The sequence below is a fragment of the Bubalus kerabau genome, chromosome 4 (assembly GCF_029407905.1).
Source record: "Bubalus kerabau isolate K-KA32 ecotype Philippines breed swamp buffalo chromosome 4, PCC_UOA_SB_1v2, whole genome shotgun sequence".
Classification (NCBI taxonomy): Eukaryota; Metazoa; Chordata; class Mammalia; order Artiodactyla; family Bovidae; genus Bubalus; species Bubalus kerabau.
The window spans coordinates 12,702,825-12,722,604 of NC_073627.1; the positions used below are offsets into that span (position 1 = coordinate 12,702,825).

Genomic DNA, 19,780 nt, shown 5'->3' on the forward strand with positions numbered 1-19,780 from the left:
CCAGGGAGGTAAGTGAAAGAAGATGCTGGCTCTGAGCATGGCGCTCAGCCCAGGACCCCTGCGAGGGGGGCAGGCCCAGTCACTGTGTGCCACAGCGCCACACTTGAAGGGGTTTGGTTTCACTTGCACAGCACAGGCGTGAGTTTGCAGAAGGCGCTGGTCATTGCTCATGTCGCTGGGTCTCCGTCCTGGCTGCAGGGAAGTGGTCTCGGTGCAGGGCCTCTCCTGAGCTCACCCGAGTTCCACAACAGGCGTGAGGTTGGCCTCGTGGTACAGAGAGGTGTGTGCGAGGAGGCCGCTCTCCTGGGTTGGGCTTCTGTTGCACACGTCCTTTGGCGTCAGTAAGGAAGCGAGCTCCCTTCTCCAGTCCCGGCATGTGCTGTGGGTTTGACTCTCAACTCCCTCCATCTTTCCAGTGAAGTCCCCCAGAACGACACCAAAGTTCCCTCACTTCCGAGAAAGTAACAGGTAGCGGAGCCCCTGGGCCTCCCTGGCCTGCTCACCGGGCCTCTGTCGGCCTCTGACTTGCCCCTCCGGGGCCCTGCGATGTGTGGAGGGGCTGCCCAGGCCCCTAGTTAGGGGAGCGCTCACTTGCAGTCGGGGTGCCAGGGCCCCACTGCAGGTCTCTGAGGGTGGGTTTGGGCCTGTCACGGGCCTGGGCACAGCATGGCCTCCTGGGTCCAAGTGCATCTGCCCGAGCCCTGGTACAGCCTTGGGCTCAGGCTCTGAGAGGGCCCCCTCTCAGAGGAAAGGCCCCATGGGGAGGAGCCCCACCAGAGGGGCAGGCCCTTCTCAGGCCTCCAGGGTCCTTCCAGACAAGGCGGTCTTGGACCTGACCTGTGTCTGGTGGTCGCAGTTCTGAGCACTCAGTGACCTGGAGGCAGCTGGAAGCCCGCTCTCCCACCAGGGCGGTGTCTGTGAGGAGCTGGAAGGAAGGACAGTTCTTCGGCCAGAGCGGGAGGGCCTCCTGCTTCCCCAGCCCCGCAGCGTTCACGTCTCTGCCCCTGCCTCAGGCAGGCGAGTCAGCGGCACCCATGTGACCAGGCAGTGCCCTGCCCAGGTGGCCTGGCCGGCACCGCAGCGCCCCTCCTGCCCTGCCCCCTCGCACCCACATTCCCCGTGCATGAGCTCAGCTGCTGCACTGAGGAAGCGAAACCTGGCCGCTGTGCCCGCGTGTCACTGGCGGGTGTGGGCGGCCGCAGGCTGTGTGCTGCCATCACTCAGGGTGTGTGGGGCTCTGGTGGGAGCTGCGGAGCCGCCTCTTCTGCCCTGGGGGTGGTCCTAGAGTTCTGCGCCCTGGGTTGGCTCTCACAGGCCCCCACCCGGGGTCCCTGTCTCAGCCCCGTGCCTATCACTGCAGTGAGACACACATCTTACACTGAAACTGCACACACACACGCATACACGTGTGCACGTCTGGAGCACAGAATCGGGGTCAGAAGCTACCCTCACCAGGTCTATACTCTACTTCAGGTCCGTTTCTTTTGAACAGGCAAACACATGCACCCGCCAGCACTTCTCTGCCCCAACACAGGTTTGGGTGGCGTTGAGCAGCGAGGCGGAGGGCTCAGCCAGCCTGTGCGTGCACCCTCGGCAGTCTAACCTGGGGCCCCTCTGCAGCCTTCCTGGACGCCAGTCCGTTGTCCACTGCCTGGTACCTGACACCCTGCCCTGACTCCCAGGCCCTCCTCGGGTTGGATGAATCTAGACTCAGGTTCTCCCCCAGAGTGGTCTCCAGACCACTGAGCTCCGTCCCTCGTGATGGGGCCAGCTTTCCACTGAACCTTCACCTCTTAGGTTTCTGAGCAGCTCTGAGGGGTCGCCTGCGTCTGAGCAGTCTTGGCTATGATCTGGTCTCCTTGGAGCAGCCAGGGGGTACATTTCCTTTTGAAATGTTTCGGATAGACCCTTGGCTTCCCATCCTGCTTGGGGAAAGAGGCGTCCCCACCACGGGTTGTGAGGCGGGGGGTTGGCCATTACTGCACCACTTCTGCCTGTTCTTCCCTCCCACCACCCTTTCCCTGGCTCCTGCCATCCTGTGCCTCACCCCAGCAGGCCCTGGCCTCGGGGCCTTTGCATGCTCCTGCCTGAAGCCCTCCTCTCTCAACAACATGCTTCTCTCCCCGGTGTCCCTTCCGGCTGAGCTGAGTCCTTCTCTCCTGTTCTCTGGGCATGGGATCCTGCCCATGTGTGACGTGGGCCTGTCTCCCCTCCCAGGACTTTGTCCTCTGGGGTCACTGCTGCGTCCCCCGTGTGCCTCAGCCCTGGTGCAGCACATGGCAGGTGCCCACCCCTTTGCCATGTCCAGAAAGGAGGGTGCACCTGCCCTGTGAATTGGGGCACACGTCGGGTGTGACCCCACAGCCCTTCTTGGAATCTGTGTTGGTCCCGCTGACTGAGGGCCAGGAGCACGAAGGAGAGCGGGGCTGGGACTGCCCGTGTGCCAGGTGAGCAGGGGCTGGCACTGCCCATGTTCATGCAGAAGCACCTGGGCCTCCATGGTCTGCCCACAGGGCCAGGCGACTTCCCCTCCCTGGCGGCGTTTGTCTCTTACCCTCAGCGAAGATCAGACGCACATCACGATAACTGACCCGGAGATGTGGGATGTGGCTGAGACGGGGTTTTCCCTTGCGGTGTTCTTACCGGCGGGGGCTGGCACCCAACCGTCAGGGCACATTACCCCGTGGAGCTCACATTTGGCTGTTGTTTGTGTGCGCCTGTTTTTATGCCTTGTAATTAAAACATTTATTTGGCCTTCTCAGTGAAAATCTGATTTCTTCAATCTAAGAACTGGTGCTATTGGCACCAAGACTTGAGTCCATCGGGTGCGCGGATCCAGAGCTGCTGGCTTATTCATCGTGCGGTGTTTGCAATCAGGCTGAGCATTGCTCTAATCAGAGCTGATGTTTGGTAATTGATGTGTTGAGTGAAGATCGTGGTGGGAGGGGGCTCCAGGCGGCGATGAGCCTTTTGTGTGTGGCCTGCTGGGGGGCCTTCCTCACTGACTCAGCCCTGCCAGACGGGGTAATGGCTCCTCAGCACAGCGTGTCTGAGCGCCAGCTATATGCCGGGTGCGGCCCCACGCGTCCTGCGCATGCTCACTTGTTTGATCTGCCAGGCCCCAACAGAGCAGGTTCTGGCCTTTCCCCCACTGTACAGGTGTTGGTACTGAGGCTCTGGAACGTCACTTGCCAGAGGACATTCAACAGGGACCAAGCTGTGGTTTGGACCCGAAGCCCGGCTGTGGCTTCATGGGCTTGACCCATGTGTGATGCCTGCATGATTTTTCCCTCATCATTCAGGCCTCCAAGAAGCCAGGTGCCTTGCCCCTAATGCTGTTCTCTGCTCTCTTCCAGACCATCATGGAGCAGTTCAACCCCAGCCTGCGGAACTTCATCGCCATGGGCAAGAACTACGAGAAGGCACTGGCAGGTGAGGCTGGGGTCCCTGGCCTGCGGGTGGGAGTGAGGATGCCCGAGCAGGTAGACTGCTTCACGGGCCCTGATGACGGAGGGACGAAGATGTTTTCCAGAAGCCCGATGTGGCTGAGCGAGGGTGTATGCCGTAGGTGCCGCACCACGGAAGCCTGTGATGTTCTGTGCACACCGTGGACATGGGGCCAACTCTAGAAGTGGGCAGGTCAGCCAGCACATTTCAGGCTGATGGCAGTTTATTTTCTGAAAGGAACAACCAAGGACATGTCTCACCCCTGTGGGCTTTCTCTCGGAGTGACGTCACTTCACTCTCAGCCACACAGGTCGACGGCCTTCGGGGAACCCATCACGGCCCGCCTGGGGGCTCCTGCTCACACGCCCTGGCTGCTTGGATGTGAGGCACGTGCCTCCTTCTGGGCCGCTCCGTCCTCACCGGGGGACCCCCCCATGAGTTCTGCGTGGACTGGGGTGGGAGGAGGTCTGAAGGTGTCCTCCCCTCCATTTTCCTGGACCTCCCCAAAGGATGGAGCCCCTCAACGGCCCTCGGCCCCTCCAAGGCTAGGCCGGGACCTGCTAGGCTTTCCTGTTGTTTCTTCCAAGGAGCCCACCCTGCTCAGCAGCGGGCACTTCAGCCCCTGGGGCTTGGGGCCCACACGAGCTCCCGGGCTGCAGAGCAGACTGCGTGTACTTAATTGAAAACTACCGAAATAAAATTTGATTGAGATCCCAGTTATAAGCCCCTAACTGGGTTCTAGAGAAAGCGGATTAGAAACTGTAGGTATGGTGGATGCTCCCCACAGCCCCACTCTGGAGGTGCCCTCGTCCTCCTTGCAGCCTGAAGGGCGGTGTGGGGGTGCTCGTCCGATGAAGGGGTTTGTGGGAACACCCAAGGTTTTGAAGGGTCTCTGAGTTCCTGAAGGAAGCTCCGCCCCAGGCAGCAGCCCCCCGGGCTTGGTCCCAGGAAGTCAGCTGGCCTGGAGCTTGCCGTCCAAATCCCCCGCAAAGTCAGGTCCACCTCTGGCTTGAGCAGAAGTTGCCGTGGGAAGTGGTGTGTGAGGCCCCACCCCCCACCCCCAGCCATGCTGCCTTTAGCCTGATTTGAGTGTGTGACTCACCCCCACTTGCACGGCTCAGCTCTGAGACGGAGGATGTTGTCAGAGTCCTCCTCAGCCCAGGCTGGCTGTGGGGGGGGTCTTCCTGTCGAATCAACTTCACAGGTCTCCAGCTGGAGGTCGGTGCTCGTCTCGTCAGGGACACCAGGCCTCGTGGTCAGGGCGCACCCTGTAATTTGACTGGATTAGCTCTGGACCTGAGTGGTACACTGTGTCCTTAGAGAAGGTGCTCTCAGCATTGGGAAAAGAGGACATCAACAAGAGACGGGTGGAGGTCCTGCCCCGGCTGGAGCTTGCTGGGCGCAGGAGAGCCGGCTGCATGGCAGGCGGGCAGGGCGGCTGAGTAGGTGCCGCAGGTGGTAATTTCCTTGCGAGGGAAGTAACCACTCCCTCCTCTCCTCTCTCAGGTGTGACATATGCTGCCAAAGGCTATTTTGACGCCCTGGTGAAGATGGGCGAGCTGGCCAGCGAGAGCCAGGGCTCCAAAGAACTCGGTAAGACTCTGAACCGTGGCAGAGACCCCAAAGGTCCTGAAGTCAGATGTCCCCAGGCAGATCAGGGACCCGCCCTGTGTCTGGCCCTTCTTTCAATTGGGATCGTGTCTTCCCTGTCCAGTAAGAAAAGACTTCCTAAACTGATAGACAGACTGTTGTCCTTGGAGCTAGTGAGGGCTGTGGGGTGCATAGGGTGCACCAGGCCTCTCCAGGTCCCCTTACAAGCGTGGTGTGGGGACGAGGGGACAGGCAGATCCACGTTTATAGGTGTTTGTGGCAAAACTTGAATTGGCTGGCATAGGGGAGCCATGTGAAAAGGTGGATTCAGATAATGGCCTTTGATGGTGTGGGGAAACATTTCTGGTATAAAAATGAGCAAGAAAAGATACAAACCCATGGCATAGTCTGACCAGATTTTGTAAAAATACCCTGGGAGCACGCTTATCTCATGGATGGAGACCCCAGAAGCTTAACAGGTGGAGTTTCTGGGTGGGGTTCTTTTCTTTCCACTTTTTCTGTGTTTGACACGTTTCCAACAGCAGCTCACATTTCTTTTATAATCGAGGCACACAGTGTGGGATGTAAAGAGCCATGGGCTCCTCGGCGCAACCCCCGGTTCTTGGCAGGTGGGAGGGCGTCTGGTCTCTCTGTGTGCCCATTCATTCTGGCTCCCAGAGGTGCCTGTGTCTTGCCCACTGCGTGGTCGTCAGCAGAACCCGCCCACTCTCGCCAGCAGCCCACCTTCAAACTTCTCACACCATCCTGCCTTGAAAGCCGTGCCGGTCCACCACAGGGCTTTATGGTGCCCTCCACCACTCCCTTGTCTGAGGACACGGTGGCCTGGCTGGCCCCACTGTCCCAGCCCTGAGCCAGCACCGTCCCTGGCAGGCCTGCCAGGTGTGCTGGTGTGTTGACTGCCACCCTGGCAGAGCAACAGCAGCATCTGGGTTTCCCTGAGGCCAGTGTAAAAACCAAAGCAACTACGGGACCTTCCTGGGCTGGGAGCAGGGGCTGGTGACTGTGGAGACGAGGGCAGGCAGCATGAGTGACCGGGGCCAGACTCCTCACAGAGGCCGGGCTCTGCTCACATGGCTGTGGGCCTTTCATCAGTGTCCAGAGAGCTGGCTGGTGTCCAGCTCTGTAGCTCTAGGTGGTGGCGGTTCAGTTGATAAGTCGTGTTCGACTCTCGAGACCCCATGAACTATACAGCCTGCCAGGCTCTTCTGTCCCTGGGACTCTCCAGGCAAGAATACTGAAGTGGGTTGCCATTTTCTTCTCCAGAGGATCCTCCTGACCCAGGGATCAAAGTGGGGTCTCCTGCATTGCAGGCTTATTCTTTACCAACTAAGCCACTAGGGAAGACCTCTGTAGCTCTAGAGGGACTCTCGTGGCCTCTTGAGGACACTGAGCCAACCTGCCCTGGACGTCAGGCCAGGGCACCACTGGTGGGCAGGCCTGCAGGCTGGGCCTGGCTGGTGATGTGTTGGATGTTTGGGTGGATGGAGGCCTGAACTCCTTGGTGACCAGTCATGGCTGTAAACCAGCTGGCTCTGAGCTCAGAGGCCACTTGTGGGCCCCGCCTAGTGCTCCTGGGCCTCCCAGCTGTGGTTCCTCAGAGGAAGTTCGGGTGTTGTGTGTGAGCCTGTGTGTTTGTACATGACTCCTGTCTGTGAGAGGGACACTTTTCTTATCATGGTTGATTGTGGCAGCCCGGGGGAGACATGTGTCTTCTCCCTGTGGTCACGCACATGTGCGGAAGGAGAGGGTCTGCCATGGGGAGATCAAGTCCCACGTGGCCCCATAGTGAGGGTGAACATGTGCGAATCTATATGCGATTCTCGAATTTCCCGAAGTCGAAGTCCTTGGGGGTTGTACAGCAGGCCCGGGGAGCGGATGGCAGGCTCCTGCCGTGAAGTCGGCTCGTGGAGGGGGCGGGGCCACACTGGGCGCTGCGGAAGGGGCGTCCCTCCTCCCACCACTCAATTTACTTTCTGGGCTCCAGCCTGAATCCTGGAACTTCTGGTTTACTTGTGGGTTTTTGAAATCTCTCCAGGGGCTTGTGGTGCGTGGGGTCCATCACCAAATGGGAGTTCCCGCTGTGTGTGTCCAGGGATGCGCCAGCCAAGGGGAGACCCTGTTTCCTCCACTCAAGACAGTTCTAACACCAGATGTGGGCGTTCCAGCACCAGCGAGCCCTCCGGTGTCTGAGGACGCCAGCCGGGGGTCGCACAGCTCAGCTCACTTATGACACCGTCTCCCCAGGGCCAGTGCAGACCCTTGTCCCAAAAGACTGCTCCCCCCTCACTCACCCCGAGGCCAGCACGAGTGGAGGGTGCCCGGTTCCCCACACTTCTGTCCAATTTGGCTGTGAATGGGCTTCCCACCACCCCCTCCTCGGGTCTGGCTCTGTGCTGGAACAGCTCACAGAACTCAGGAGCAGGCTTACTGTCTTAAGGATATCATGAAGGACCCAGGTGAGCGGCCAGAGGAGCAGATGCCCAGGGCGAGGTCTGGGAGGGTGCCAAGCACAGGAGCTTTGTCCCTGTGGAGTTGGGGTACCCTACCCTCCCAGTACATAGGTGTGTCCACCACCCTGGAAGCTCTCCAAACCCCGTGTTTAAGGAGTTTCCAGGCATGAGCAGTTGTTAGCTCAGCCTCTAGCCCCTGTCCCAGAGGATGGGGTGGGGCCTCTACTTCTGACGCTGTCTGGGTCTTTCTGGTGACGAGCCCCCATCCAGGAGCCCAGGCAGAGTTGCCTCTGGAACAAAGGATGTTGCTATCACCAGGAGATAATGGGATTAGGAGCTCTATATCAGGAAGTTGTTGGGGGCAGGGGGAGGCAGAGACCAGCGTGCCTTTCTTCTCACATCATCGCTCAATTTTTTCTTTAGGTAACAGCTTTATCAGGACATAATTCACGTGCCATACGGTTACCATTGAAAGTGTTCAACTCTGTGCATTTTAGTATATTCAGGGAGGTGTGCACCCATCACAACTGTCTCATCCCCAAACTTTTCTTCATCCCAGAAATGCAGGCCATCTTCGTTAGCGTCACTCCTGCTCTCCCAGCCCCTGGAAGCCGCTGACCTGGAAGTCTGTGTCCGTGGCTTTACCTGGACGATTTCATACAGAAGAAAGCGTGCACTGACCCGTGGCAACCCATTTGTTTCCAGCTTCTTTGAGTTGACGAACGTGTCTTCAAAGTGCATCCGTGTTGTAGCGTGTGTCCGCTCCACTCTTGATGGCTGAATGAGACCCCCTTGTCCACACAAGGGAATATCATTCCATTCCCCAGCTGATGAACATCAGGGCTGTTTCCACATTTTGACCAGTTTCAACGCTGTTGGTGTCAGCAGTCGGCACAAATGTCTGTGTGGACACTTCATATATCCCTGGAAGGGGAACTGCTGAGTCACACGGTTGGGGTTGAATTTTTATTAAAGCGGCACACACCCGGGTTTAAAAATCAGTCCCCCTGCCCCCACACGCCTGAGGCCCACGTCTCAGCCGTGCGTGTTGCCTGCCTGTGTTTGCTTCCATACATGTAAACGGGCAAGTTTGTGCTGTTTCTTCTGTTTAATTTTGGACATTTTTTAATGAATCTTTCTAGAGGATTTGGATTTAGCATTTTTATATTGCTCCTCTCTCCCCACCCAAGAGAACAATGACAACTTTTGCTTTAATCAGTGCCCAATATAGCCTTTGTACGGTACTGGCAGGAATCCTCAGCTCAGAACAGTCTGCTCACAGCACAGCGGACAGCAGGTCTGAAATGGAAGCATGATGAGACAGACGTGAGCGCACATCTGCCCAGGTAGCACACACCTGCCCAGGTAGTGATCAGCCCCAGGGAACACCTCCTGCTTCTCTTGCTCCAAGCCCACCCCATTCCAGACAACCACTGCCATGCATTCTGCCCTGAGACTTAGCGTGCATTTGCTGGAGTCTCTCTAAATAGACTCACGAAGGGTGTGCTGTGCTCTCTCTGTTTGGCCTCTTTTATCTCATGATTGTTTTGAAAGTCATCCCAGTGTTACACATACCTCCAGACCATCCTGCCTTCACTACGAGTAGTTTCCGCTGTGTGGACATGCCCTATTGTTTATACGTTCTTCTGTTGATGGACATTTGGCTTGTTTCCAGTTTGGGGCATTTCCACATCCGCATTTCTCTAATGAACTAATGATGTCGGGCATCTTTCATGTGCTGTTTGCTGTTTATCTTCTTTGGTGAAGTGTCTCTTCAGGTCTTTGTCCCCCTTTTTTGGTTGGGTTTTTGTCTTCTGATTGAGTTGTAAAAGTTCTCTCTGTATTCTAGGTAGAAGTGCTCTGTCAGATACACACTTTGCAAATATTTTCTCCCAGACTCATTGGCCTTTCATTTTTGTCACAGTAGTTTTAGAACAGAAATGTTTAGTTTTAATGAAGTCCAGTTGAGTGATATTTTTTTTTTCCTGAACTGTGGTCCATAGGTTTTCATTACTATTTTGACAGCTTTGTTTTTCCTAGAGGTAATAATTGCCTGTCTTCATCTGCATAGTTGTCAGTTTGCAATCATGAACTCAGTCCCAAACCCGAGAACCCGAGACTGCACTCTGGGGTTCCTCCCAGCTGGCGGTGGTCCCGTTAACCTGGCTGCTTCTCCCCATCTTAGAACCTGCCTCCTGGAGCCCCCTCACCCCCCCCCAGGGCCAGTGGCTGGGCTGTGCATGCATGGGACACCCTTCTCCAACCTGGGACTGTATTTTCTGCATCCTGGGTCCTGTCTTACTCCCTCAATTAGAGCGACCATCCTTCTTTTTAGTGGTTCCTCAGCAGGAAAAGGGGAAACATATTTCTGAACGCATGTCTGTCTGTAGATGTTTCTGTCTCACGCTGATGGCTTAGAATTCCAGGTGGAAGTTCACACCCCTCAGAGTTGGAAGGCATCGCTTCCTTTCCTCTGACTCCCGGTGTTGCTGTCTTCAGTGCCTTGGTGACTTTTTTTTTTTTTAATGTGAGTTTTATGTTTTTCCCCTCCTGGAAGCTTTTGAGGTCCTTATCCTTGGGTAGGTGCTGTGAAATTTCCAGACATCGCTCCAGTGTGTATGTTGAGGGAGGGCCCCGGGGGGCCTGGAGAACGAAGCATCCCAAGGGTGGAGGAGGCATGTGGCCTCCTGGGGCCATGGGAGGGATAACGGGCTGGAGTTAAGCTGCAGCCCCGAACTGAGGACAGCGAGGGCACCAGGAGGGGTGGAGGACAGGAGCAAGGGTACGTCCACCAGTGCAGGGTGGACGAGAAGGAGGCATCCTGGGAGGAGTGGGAAAGCCTGGAGCCAAGGAGGGGAGCAAGGCTGAGGGTGGGGTGGGGCTTCGCCCCTGGGACTCCGGGTTTGTGCAGCCTGCTTGTCTCTGCACTGGGATCCACCCGTTGGCAGCAGCAGGCGCTGCACTTTCACGGCTGAGGAATATTCCATGAACATGTGACGAACACCGTGTGTTTCTCGGTCCTTTCGTTCAGTGCCCAGCTTATTCCCTGGAATGAGGGCTAGAGGGGTTGCCGCTCTGAACGAGCTGGTCCTTGGGACCGTGATGCCAACCAAGCCCACCACAGGTGACCTCCACGCGGTTCCACAACAGCCACGTCCTGGGTCTCTCCTTCCTGGCCTCGCCGTCCTCCCACATGACCCATGTGATGATCCACAGTGCTCCCATCTGAGTGAGGCTGGGCACCACTGCCTTCTCCTCCTGTGCCCTCGTGCCCTCCTCTGTGTGGGCGAGTCCTGCCCTGCAGGCCACCCCACTCCCAGGTGCCAAGGCAGCAGCTCTGGTCCACCTGGCTCCTGAACGGGAGGGGAAGACCAACCCAGGACCAGCATCTTGGACATAGCAGAATGACAGTTGCACCCGGTTACAGCTCGGGGTGTGCTGGGCACCCATGTACCAGGGGTGGGTGATCCAGCCCAGGGGGGTGCCTACACTGGGGCTGCCCTGCAGTGACCTGCTGAGAAAGCCAAGGACTCCGGGTCCTTCTGCACTGCTTGCTTCTGCTCCCTGCTTGAAGACTCTGGTAGAAATGGTAGAGATTTTCAGATTTGGGACCCTTTGCTCGTGGCTGTAATGTGGCAGGGATGGGGTACGGTAGTGCATTTTGGCCACTATCCGACAGTGAAACTGTTGCTTAGGAAACATGCTCTTGGCAGCTCCTTGGTCCCATTGGCTCTGCCTATGGCCCTGGGCATCTGCAGGAGCTCCCCCTCCCCCAGTGCTGATCAGGACCCCAGGGAGGGGGCCTGTGCTGATGCCGAATGATCCTGAATCTTGGACGTTCATCGGCAGGCTGTTTGGTCTGGCACATGCCCATGTTTATAGATGTCTATAACATTTGAAGAGAACTTTTATTCCCTGACTATTCTCTGATTCTGGGTGCAAGCTTCCTAACTGTTCAGATCTTCAATAATTCCACTTCTTAATTAGTAAAGTAAAAGAAGTGTCCCTCTTACTCCCTGGGATGGTGGGCTCCTTGGTTTCTCTGTGTGGTTTTTGTGTTACCGAGCGTGTAAATTGCGAGTTGCACACAGCTGCGTTTTCCTGACGAGCTGAACTTTGTGAGGGGACCCCTGTCCCCACCAGTCCTGTTTTCAGCCTGTTTTGTTTCATGCCAAGTTCGTTTTCCTCCACCCTTCCTGTCTGCAACCCTGGGGAAAAGCTCAGTTTCTGACCACGTTCTTCTCAACAGACCTTCCTCTTCTGGGTGGGAGGGAAGAGGTGTGGAACCTCTGCTTTGCCAGGGACGAACCAGAGCCCTCAAGGGGCGAGTGCCTCTGGGGAAGCGGCGCCCCAGCCGAGGTGTGGTGGCGGCCTGGAGGGAGCTCTGTTCACACTGGCGGCATCCCGGGCTGGGCACCGCGCTCCTGACCAGGAACATCATCTTGATGGGGCTTTGTCTGCCTTCTCATGGCCCACTTCCCGCCGGGGTTCCTCTGGGTGTGGCCCCTGGCGGCTGTGGGGTCAGGGATTGCCAGCCAAGCAGTGGCAGACACCCTGGCCACTCCCGGTCACCCTCCTTCTCTGTCAATCCCTGCCCCGTTCTTCCGGTTCTTCCTGCCTTTTCTTTCCCACGAAGGGCAGGAGCCGTTTTCTTTCCCACGTAGGGCTCAGGCTCTGCTCCCGGGGCTGGCAGCCTGCTAAGATGCTGTGGGATTCAGCCATGCCAACCCTGAGTGGACCGAACCCCCTCATCTTCCTGCAAGCCCTGTGCCTTGTCCTTCCTGTGTAGAGTAAGGATCTTGAGCAGCACAGTGCCCCCAACACTTGCATCGCAGTGTACTCCCTGGAGCTGGACCTCTCATTGCGGGGGCAGAGGCTTCCGCTGTGCAGTCTCCTGCTGTGAGCAAGGCTGAGGCCCGTGGAGGTCAGAGGTCAGAGCCCAGCCCCCGTGCTGCAGCTGAGCAGCAGGCAGCTGTCCCTTTGTTCCCCTTCCCCGTGGAGAGCGAGTGGCTGCTCCACCTTTGGTCCAACGGCCGGGAAGGTGGTCTGAGGCTGTAGCCGCAGACCTCACAATGGAGACGGCCTCTCATCCTCACTCCACTCGGCTCTGGATCGGCTTTGATAGGCAGGTGGCTTAGCCAGGGTGCCGAGACGGCCGCCTTTCCCATCGCCTCACCTCCCTCTTGTCCCCCGCTGGCAGCCACCCACACTTGCAGTCGGCGTGTCCCCGGACTGCCATCCTCCCTGCTCTGTCCAGGCATGCCCGGGACCTCCCGCGGCGGGGGATGACGTCTTTAATCTGTGTACCTCGGTCCAAGACCCCATCTGCTCCCTCTCCTCATTGCTTTCAGCAGCTCAGGGCAGAAGGCGTATGCCGTCTGGGTTCAAGGCTCTAAACCAGTCCCCGGTGTGTCCAAACCTGTGCCTTCCCCAGGCCAGGGAGCCAAGAGGGTGACCCCAATCACAGCGCTCCATGGAGGCTCACGCTCCAAGTTCATAGACCACGAATTTGGGGGGTTGCTGAGATCTAAGAGTGAAAACATTCATTTCTCCTGCTTCTCCATCTGCCTGGAGGCTGCAGGGTAGAGGGGGCAGGTGTCCCCTTGCTGGTCCCACCCCTCCGACACCCCTCCCAGCCTGAGATGCCAGCGTGGTGGGGAGACTGAGGCAGAGCGCGGGTCTGTGCTCCGGTGTGGGCTCGGGGAGGTCAGGTCTCCGGGTCAACTCCTTTAGCCCTGGAGGCAGCCAGTGCAGGAGCCATCCCGCCCTAGGTACTGTCGGCAGTGCCGTGTCCCCTCCAGGCTCTCCCGCTGCCTTAAACTTTAAGTAACAGGGCCCCTCAACCATGTCAAAGCAGAGAGAGCAGGTAGGGACCCCCCAGTGCCTGTCCCCTGCTGGCAGAGACCAGGTATGGCGTCTCACCCATGCCCTGTGACTGCTCCCCTGGGGCGAGCACAGTGGCCCCTCCTCACTTCTCCACCCAGCCTCCGTGCGAGCTGTCCCTAAGCCCTGCTGCAAGCGCAGGTCCCCCAGTCCAGGCAGTGGGCAGGCTGGCCTCCGGGCCCTCTGTTCCACCCTCACGTCCACTTGTGCAGAATCAGCGTCTGTCCTGCTTGCTGGTTTCTTCCCCAGTGTTGGCTCCTGGGGGTGCCCCTGCGGATTGTGATCTGGTTCTTTGTGCAGGCGAGGCCGCCATCCCATCCCCCTGACAGCCATGCCACCATGTACAGTAGCCCCCAGGGAGCTGGCACACCTGAGCACGTCCTGCCCACTGGGCAGCCGTCTGCAGCCAGGCCCCTGGCTCTGCTCCCCAAAGTGACTGTGCAGAGTGGGGCTGAGCCCAGCACGGGCGGGAGTGGGAGGTGGAGGCCAGGGTCCCCGTGCACCCGGGCTCTGGGCACAGGGTGTACACATGGGCAGGTGGCTCAGGTGCTCTGTGCTGGAATCGTTCATGTGAGACGGGGTCAGCTAGCTCCTCTGGCTGTGCAGGAGGCTGAAGTGACACCCCCCACAAGCACTCTAGGCTTTCCTGGCCGTCAGTGCTGACATGAGGCCGTCATTTGCAGCAAAGGCCCAGCCTGCCCGGAGCCCTGTTTCCTCAGCGTGTGGCCGAGTTTCACGGCGGGCCCATCCCTCCAGAGCCACTGTCCGGGCCTGTGCTCAGGGCCTCAGCCTGGCCATCTTGTCCATCTGCAGCTGAGGGCCAGCGACCGAGCAGCTGTTTTGTTTGGCCCTCACCATCTCCTGAGGCCTCTGTTGTGTTCTCTGCCTTTGAAGAGCCCGCTTGTTTGTGAACCCAGGCATGTTCATGCTTGCAGGCGCCCTGAGTACCCAGATCTGTCCTGATGCCCAGGAGAGGGCAGGAGCTCCCTGCTGGGCGGGGCCTCGGGGCGGGAGGCGGCTCCCCTGCCCCTGAAACTGGGCCAGGTTTGGCAGTGAGTCACTGGATTAAGGTGTGGCCTGAACACTCCTCTGAGCGTTTGGCTGCTGTCCATGCCTGGCTGCCCAAGTGAAGAACAGAGGCAGGCCATCCCATGCCACCTTTGGAGACTTGCCCTGTGGGACCCGGCTACCTCTTCTGGTTCCTGCCGATGCCGCCAACTTGCCCACAACTGCCTCATGCTTAGCAGCGTGAGGTGGCCAGTCCCTGCGCATGGGTCATTGCAGTGCAGGGGCCACATGGCCCCAAGGACCTTCGCGACTGTTGCCGGGTGATTCTGTTCACAGAGATGGTTCTGAGATGGCACCACAGGCTGGGGGCTGCCTGCCAGGTTGGCTCCTGTGCCCTCCAGGAGGCTGTCAGGCTACATCATGGTCCCTTCCACGTCAGGCAGAGCCGGCCACACCTGGCCGGGGAGCCCGAATGTGTCCCAGCCTCCCCTGCAGGTGGCTGACAGTCTATCACGTCCACCTGCTGTCAGACCCTAACAGCAGGACCTGACTGTGCCTGCTGGACCCTCCTGACAAGACGCCGCTTGGAGGACTTACTAGACCCCGCAGTGGGAGCTGTGTTCATTTCACATCCCTGAGGGTCCCCACTCGGGACCGTGTCGCCCCACACTGTGGTTCCATGCTGGCCACAGGCCTCTGTGCAGGACGGCGTCCCCAGGCCAGCCTGGAGTGGACTTCTCACCTGCATCCTGCCTTCACCTGCCCTTCACAGCTGAAGCGCCACAGCGCGTGGAGGAGCTGTCCCTCAGCCCCGGGAGGAGTGGCTGGCACACAGACAGTCACTGGAGCCCCAGGACCACGCTCTCTGCTCTCGTAGCCTCCTTCAGGCCTCTTGACACCAGGCAGGACTTTGGCGGCCTCTCTGTCTCCCAGTTTGGCTTTGTGTGGATGCTAGACAGATCAGAGGGGCTGAGCAGGGATGGGGAGCTGCAGTCTGAGGGGGACCCCTCAGGGCCCCCTGGACTCACATACCTGGTGTCAAGGGCTGGGGGCTCCAGTGTATCCACTTTGCCCGCCCTGGTGAGAGCCTTATGGGGCTGGCTCAAGCCTGTGTCGGGAGGGATTAATAAACGTCTTAATTGGATCTGCCTATTCTCGGTGGCTTTGGCTGTAGCAGGAGAGATGGCTCAGCATGTTTTCAAGCTTCCTTGGTGTCCAAGGGCCCCCTCTGGGGTGGGGACATCCACAGGGAACAGCAGTGCGTGGCTGGGTCTTCTCCTGAGGGCGGGCAGGGGACCCCAGGCCCTCTGACCTGGTTCCTGGGGGTCCTGCTGGAGAGGAGGGGAAGGGGGCCCTCAGCCGTGTTGATACTGGTGGTGATAAGGGAGGGGCTGACGGGGTCTGTGAAGACCGGGCCTGGGCCTAGTTCCTGCCAAGGGGGGACGTGTGACCTGTCTGGGGTCTGCAGCCGGAGGCTCACTGAGGTGCGGCAGCATGCCCACGAAGGCTCTCCCGGCCTGGCCAGTCTGACTAGAGGGCCTGCGTGTCTGGAGGGTGCTGGGGGCCCCCAGTCCTGCAACCCCACCATGTCTCCCGCTGAATTGAGGTACCTCCCGCAGTGTGCGCTCAGTGTCTGCAGTCCCCCACCCCCACCCCTGCAGGTGAGAGTGAGGAGGAAGTGGTCCTTTGTTGATCCTTTGTTGACCTGGTACAAGCGGGGTCTGCCTGGACCGAGGGGAGAGGACACCAGGTTGACCTGAAGTCCCTGCCTCCCTGTTGCCCAGGCTCAACCCATGTGCTCCACAGCCCTCCATCATCTAGTTCCTTGAAGCAATTCCCCCAGCTGGCCTGAGTGGCCACCCTGAGAACTCCCAGTGTGACCGTGGATGCCTGAGAGCTTGTGAATCGGCCAAGGATGCATCCAAATGTATATCTGGTTCCGGGAGGAGTTGGGTGGGGCCTGAGCTTCTGAGATCCAAGCCGACTACCAGAGTGGCCAGTGCCAGTCCAGGACCTGACCCAGTGCAGGTAGGGTGGAGGCCAGCCCGGACAGTTGGACCATGTGTGGTTGGCACCTCGTTCCACAACTCCCAGGTGCCAGGGTGTCCAGCTGTGAACACAGCACTGACCCCAAGGAGCCATCTGGTCTTGCTCTGCTTCAGAGCGGCAGTCAGGGAGGGTCACTGTCCGCTATCATCACCATGGTAACAGCCATCGATTTTTGTCCTGCTTACCCCTCTGGCCACCTGCCATTTTTTGCCATTTTGTAGGCAGGAGAAGAACACTGCTTCTCCCAGGGAGGAGCTGGAGGCTTTGAGGCCAGCAGGGAGGATGGGAGGTTGGTGGCTGATCCCAGAGGGGTACCCCGGTGCTGTCTGAGCTCCGCGTCCCATCCTGGTGGCTCCCACAGCCAGCGCGACATCCCCGCAGCCCCTTGGCTGTCTGTCTTCCTGGAACGAGAGCTCTATATTCGTGCCTTGTTCAGGCGTATGCTAATTAGCTCTCAGAGGCGCCTTTCCGCTCTGGAAGCCACCAGAATAATTGAGCATTATGGAAATTTGCTTTAGAAGGCTTCAGGAGGTGGTGGGTGCTCCCAGCCAAGTTTGAGCAGCTGACCCCTTGGCTCAGAGCCCCTTGGCCACCAGCAGGGGCTGCGAGCTCCGGCTCCTCCTGGAATGACAGATCCTCAAGAAACGAGTGTTTTGGCCCCTCAGTGGCTGCCAGTGGCCCAAAGGAACACCGTGATCACTCGGCAGTGATGGTGCATCCTGCTCGCCGGGTTGAAGTCCGGCTTTGGGAGGACGGGGCTGGAGGTCTGGTCCCCAGGGAGGGTCGGAGGCCTTCTCTGAGCCTCGAGCACCATCTGGGGCTGCTGAGGACTACTCCGGCATGGGGCTCTGCCTGGGAGGAGGTAGGGAACACCAGCAACCCTGCCCACCCCACCGGAGCACACACACAAGCTAAGCTCGTGGTTACAGTCACGGCCGTGCAGTCTCGGTCTCGCCTCTGGCTGGGGTGCTCGTGTCCTGGGGTGGCACAGCTTGACGTCTGCTGGGGCAGAGAGCGGGTTACAGGACTGGCCTTCCGGGCTGCGGTGGCCCAGGGAGCCCTTAGGGACCCACGCGGGCAGGGACTCTGCGCTGGACATTCCCGTCTTTCCCACGTGTTCTGATCCATCCTAGAAGCCTCATGTGCTGGGAGTGCCCGGTCTGGTCTGGGGTCACTGGACATTGCCCAGGTCCAGGCAGCTGGGGAGCCGGGTTCTCATCAGCGTCCGTCATATTTGTAATGCTACTGAAGATACCCACTTTCTTGTCACATCAGCTTCCCTGAACTCCAACACTGTGCCTTCCCAGGAGCCCCTCTACCCTGTGCTCTTGTCCACAGGGCTTTATGCAAGGCTCGTCTCACGACCAGGTCAGAGATGGGCACAGCCCTCTTTCAGAAGGACATGGGTATGGGGTAGGGTGGTGAGGAAGAGAGCATACAGTCGGGACCCCTGCCCCAGCCAGACATGGTCACCAGGGAAGAAGGGCATAGGCTGGAGAGAAAAGGGCACCACAGGTGGGTGGTACCCTCCTGCCTGCTGGGGCTGGGCTCCGCAGGAGGACGTCCTGTCTTGGTGCCCAGTTCCTGAACCACTGCACCTGCCATCCTCCCGCTTAAAGAAGGAGAGTGTGGTGGGACCTCTGATGTCTAGATGGATGGCACCCAGATGCTTGGCTAGCGAGGTCACTATTACTGATGGGGGCAGATACTTGCCCGGCCCTTTCTCTGGGGCAGGGACTATGCCGTGAGCTTTGCCAGTCCAGTCCCCTAATCAAGAGACCTGTGGTCTCACTGATTTAATCCTGGGATGGGGTACAAATGTGTACACATAAATGATGAGACAGGTCAGCCCAGGCCTGGAGCCGTTTTCCTGGGATGCCCGGACTGTTGGAACCTGTCGCCCCCGTGATGGACATCTCCCAGCTGGTGGACACACACCAGGGTGGAGGCTGGTCTGTGCTCTGGGGGGTGGTCCCGCTGTGTGGCAGTGGGTCCTTGGGGAGGCCCCTCCATAGGTGGTTATTGGACTCCCGCCCCACCCCCCAGCCAGGGCTCAGCCCACCTGTGTCTTCCAGAGATGGGAACTGCCCTCTGTGGCCTCCCCACCCCGGGGCCCAGCCGCCTTCTCCTCCTCACGTAAATCAGGTTTTAGAAGTTCACTGGGTTGCCCCCTGGACACGGACATTGGAGGCGTTGCTCTCCTGTGACGGTCACAGTGTTATGGAGAGGGGACTGGCCCTCCGTGCAGTGTGCCCAGCCTTGGGGTCTGGCAGCCAGGTCTTTACCCTCTTCATCCCATGCTGTCACTAACCTTTGCTGGGGGTCAGCTCAGGCCACTGGCCGTCTCCATGGGAGCCAGCGCGAAGCTGGTTTCCTCAGGCCTGTGTTGCTTTGGCAAAAAAAAAACATGTTCTTTTTTAAGCCTAAGTGGGTGAGAACTCAAATCCTTCCTGAAATCCTGTCTTCACTCCTTTGGGATAAGGAGCCTAGTGTTGTGGCCTGGGAGGGGCCCTCAAGTGGAGTCTGCCCCCTCGGCTCACAGAGGGGGAGTGGAGCTGCCAAGGTCTGCTAGATGCCGGCCTGTGAACCACCAGACCCTGGGGACAAGGGCCACCCTCCCACCATCCTGGCTTGTTCCCAGTCTTCCAGATCCACACTCCCCCTCAGCTTCTTGTCGTTTGCAGATTATAAGAACATGTTTTTTTTGTTTTTTTTTTTGAAAAAAGAAAAGCAGCTTGAGTCTTTAAAAATGTCAGCGTTGTCAGAGATGCAAGTGGAGAGGACTCTTCTGGATTTAAGAGGCTGAAGACTCTGACTCCCGGAGGAGAGATAAGAATTCTGGTGCCGCTGGAGGTTAATTCCTCGTAACCCGTGATTTAGCCTGTTTATGACTGACTTGTTCCAGATGCTCACGGAGCAGCATTAGATAAACAGAACTCTGATTTATTGAGAGAAAGACCTGAGGAGCTGGGTGTGTGGTCCCGGGTTGGGGAGTAGCTCTCAGGCGGGGCGCCATCGGGGCCCCTGCACATCGGGGCGCCAGGCCCCGTGATGCAGGCGCTGACGGAAGAGGGTCTGTGTCAGTGGCCGCCCTCCCTGGGTCAGGATGGCCGCAGGCCAGTGCACACGAGTCATGATCTCCAGCTGTAGAAGCTGACGTGCTGGCCACACCACGATGCTCACTACTGTCTTGGATGGTTCAGCCAAAAAATGTGTGTGTGGTACATAACGTGCGTGTGTTGGGTAGAGAGCTGGGGAGCCTGGTGGAGGGTGAGTGGGTACCTGCTTCACTATTTTTGCAGCTTTGGGGAGGTTTGGAGGGTGGGGCTGGG

General features: G+C 58.5%; 1 protein-coding gene across 7 annotated transcripts in view; it reads left to right on the top strand.

The window, feature by feature from the left end:
• BAIAP2 (BAR/IMD domain containing adaptor protein 2) overlaps window positions 1-19,780 on the top strand; it is a 63,904-nt gene that overhangs the window by 11,231 nt on the left and 32,893 nt on the right. For 6 of the 7 annotated variants that reach the window (XR_008712860.1, XR_008712861.1, XM_055575343.1 and 3 more), the window contains exons 2-3: window positions 3,357-3,432; window positions 4,954-5,040. Coding sequence is in view for 4 of the 7 variants with exons in the window: in XM_055575343.1 (XP_055431318.1) it covers window positions 3,357-3,432; window positions 4,954-5,040 (163 nt within the window). In the remaining 3 variants the exon portion in view is untranslated. Of the gene's footprint in view, window positions 1-3,356; window positions 3,433-4,953; window positions 5,041-19,254; window positions 19,420-19,780 lie in introns of those variants that run through there. The other variant, XM_055575344.1, reaches the window with a different exon arrangement.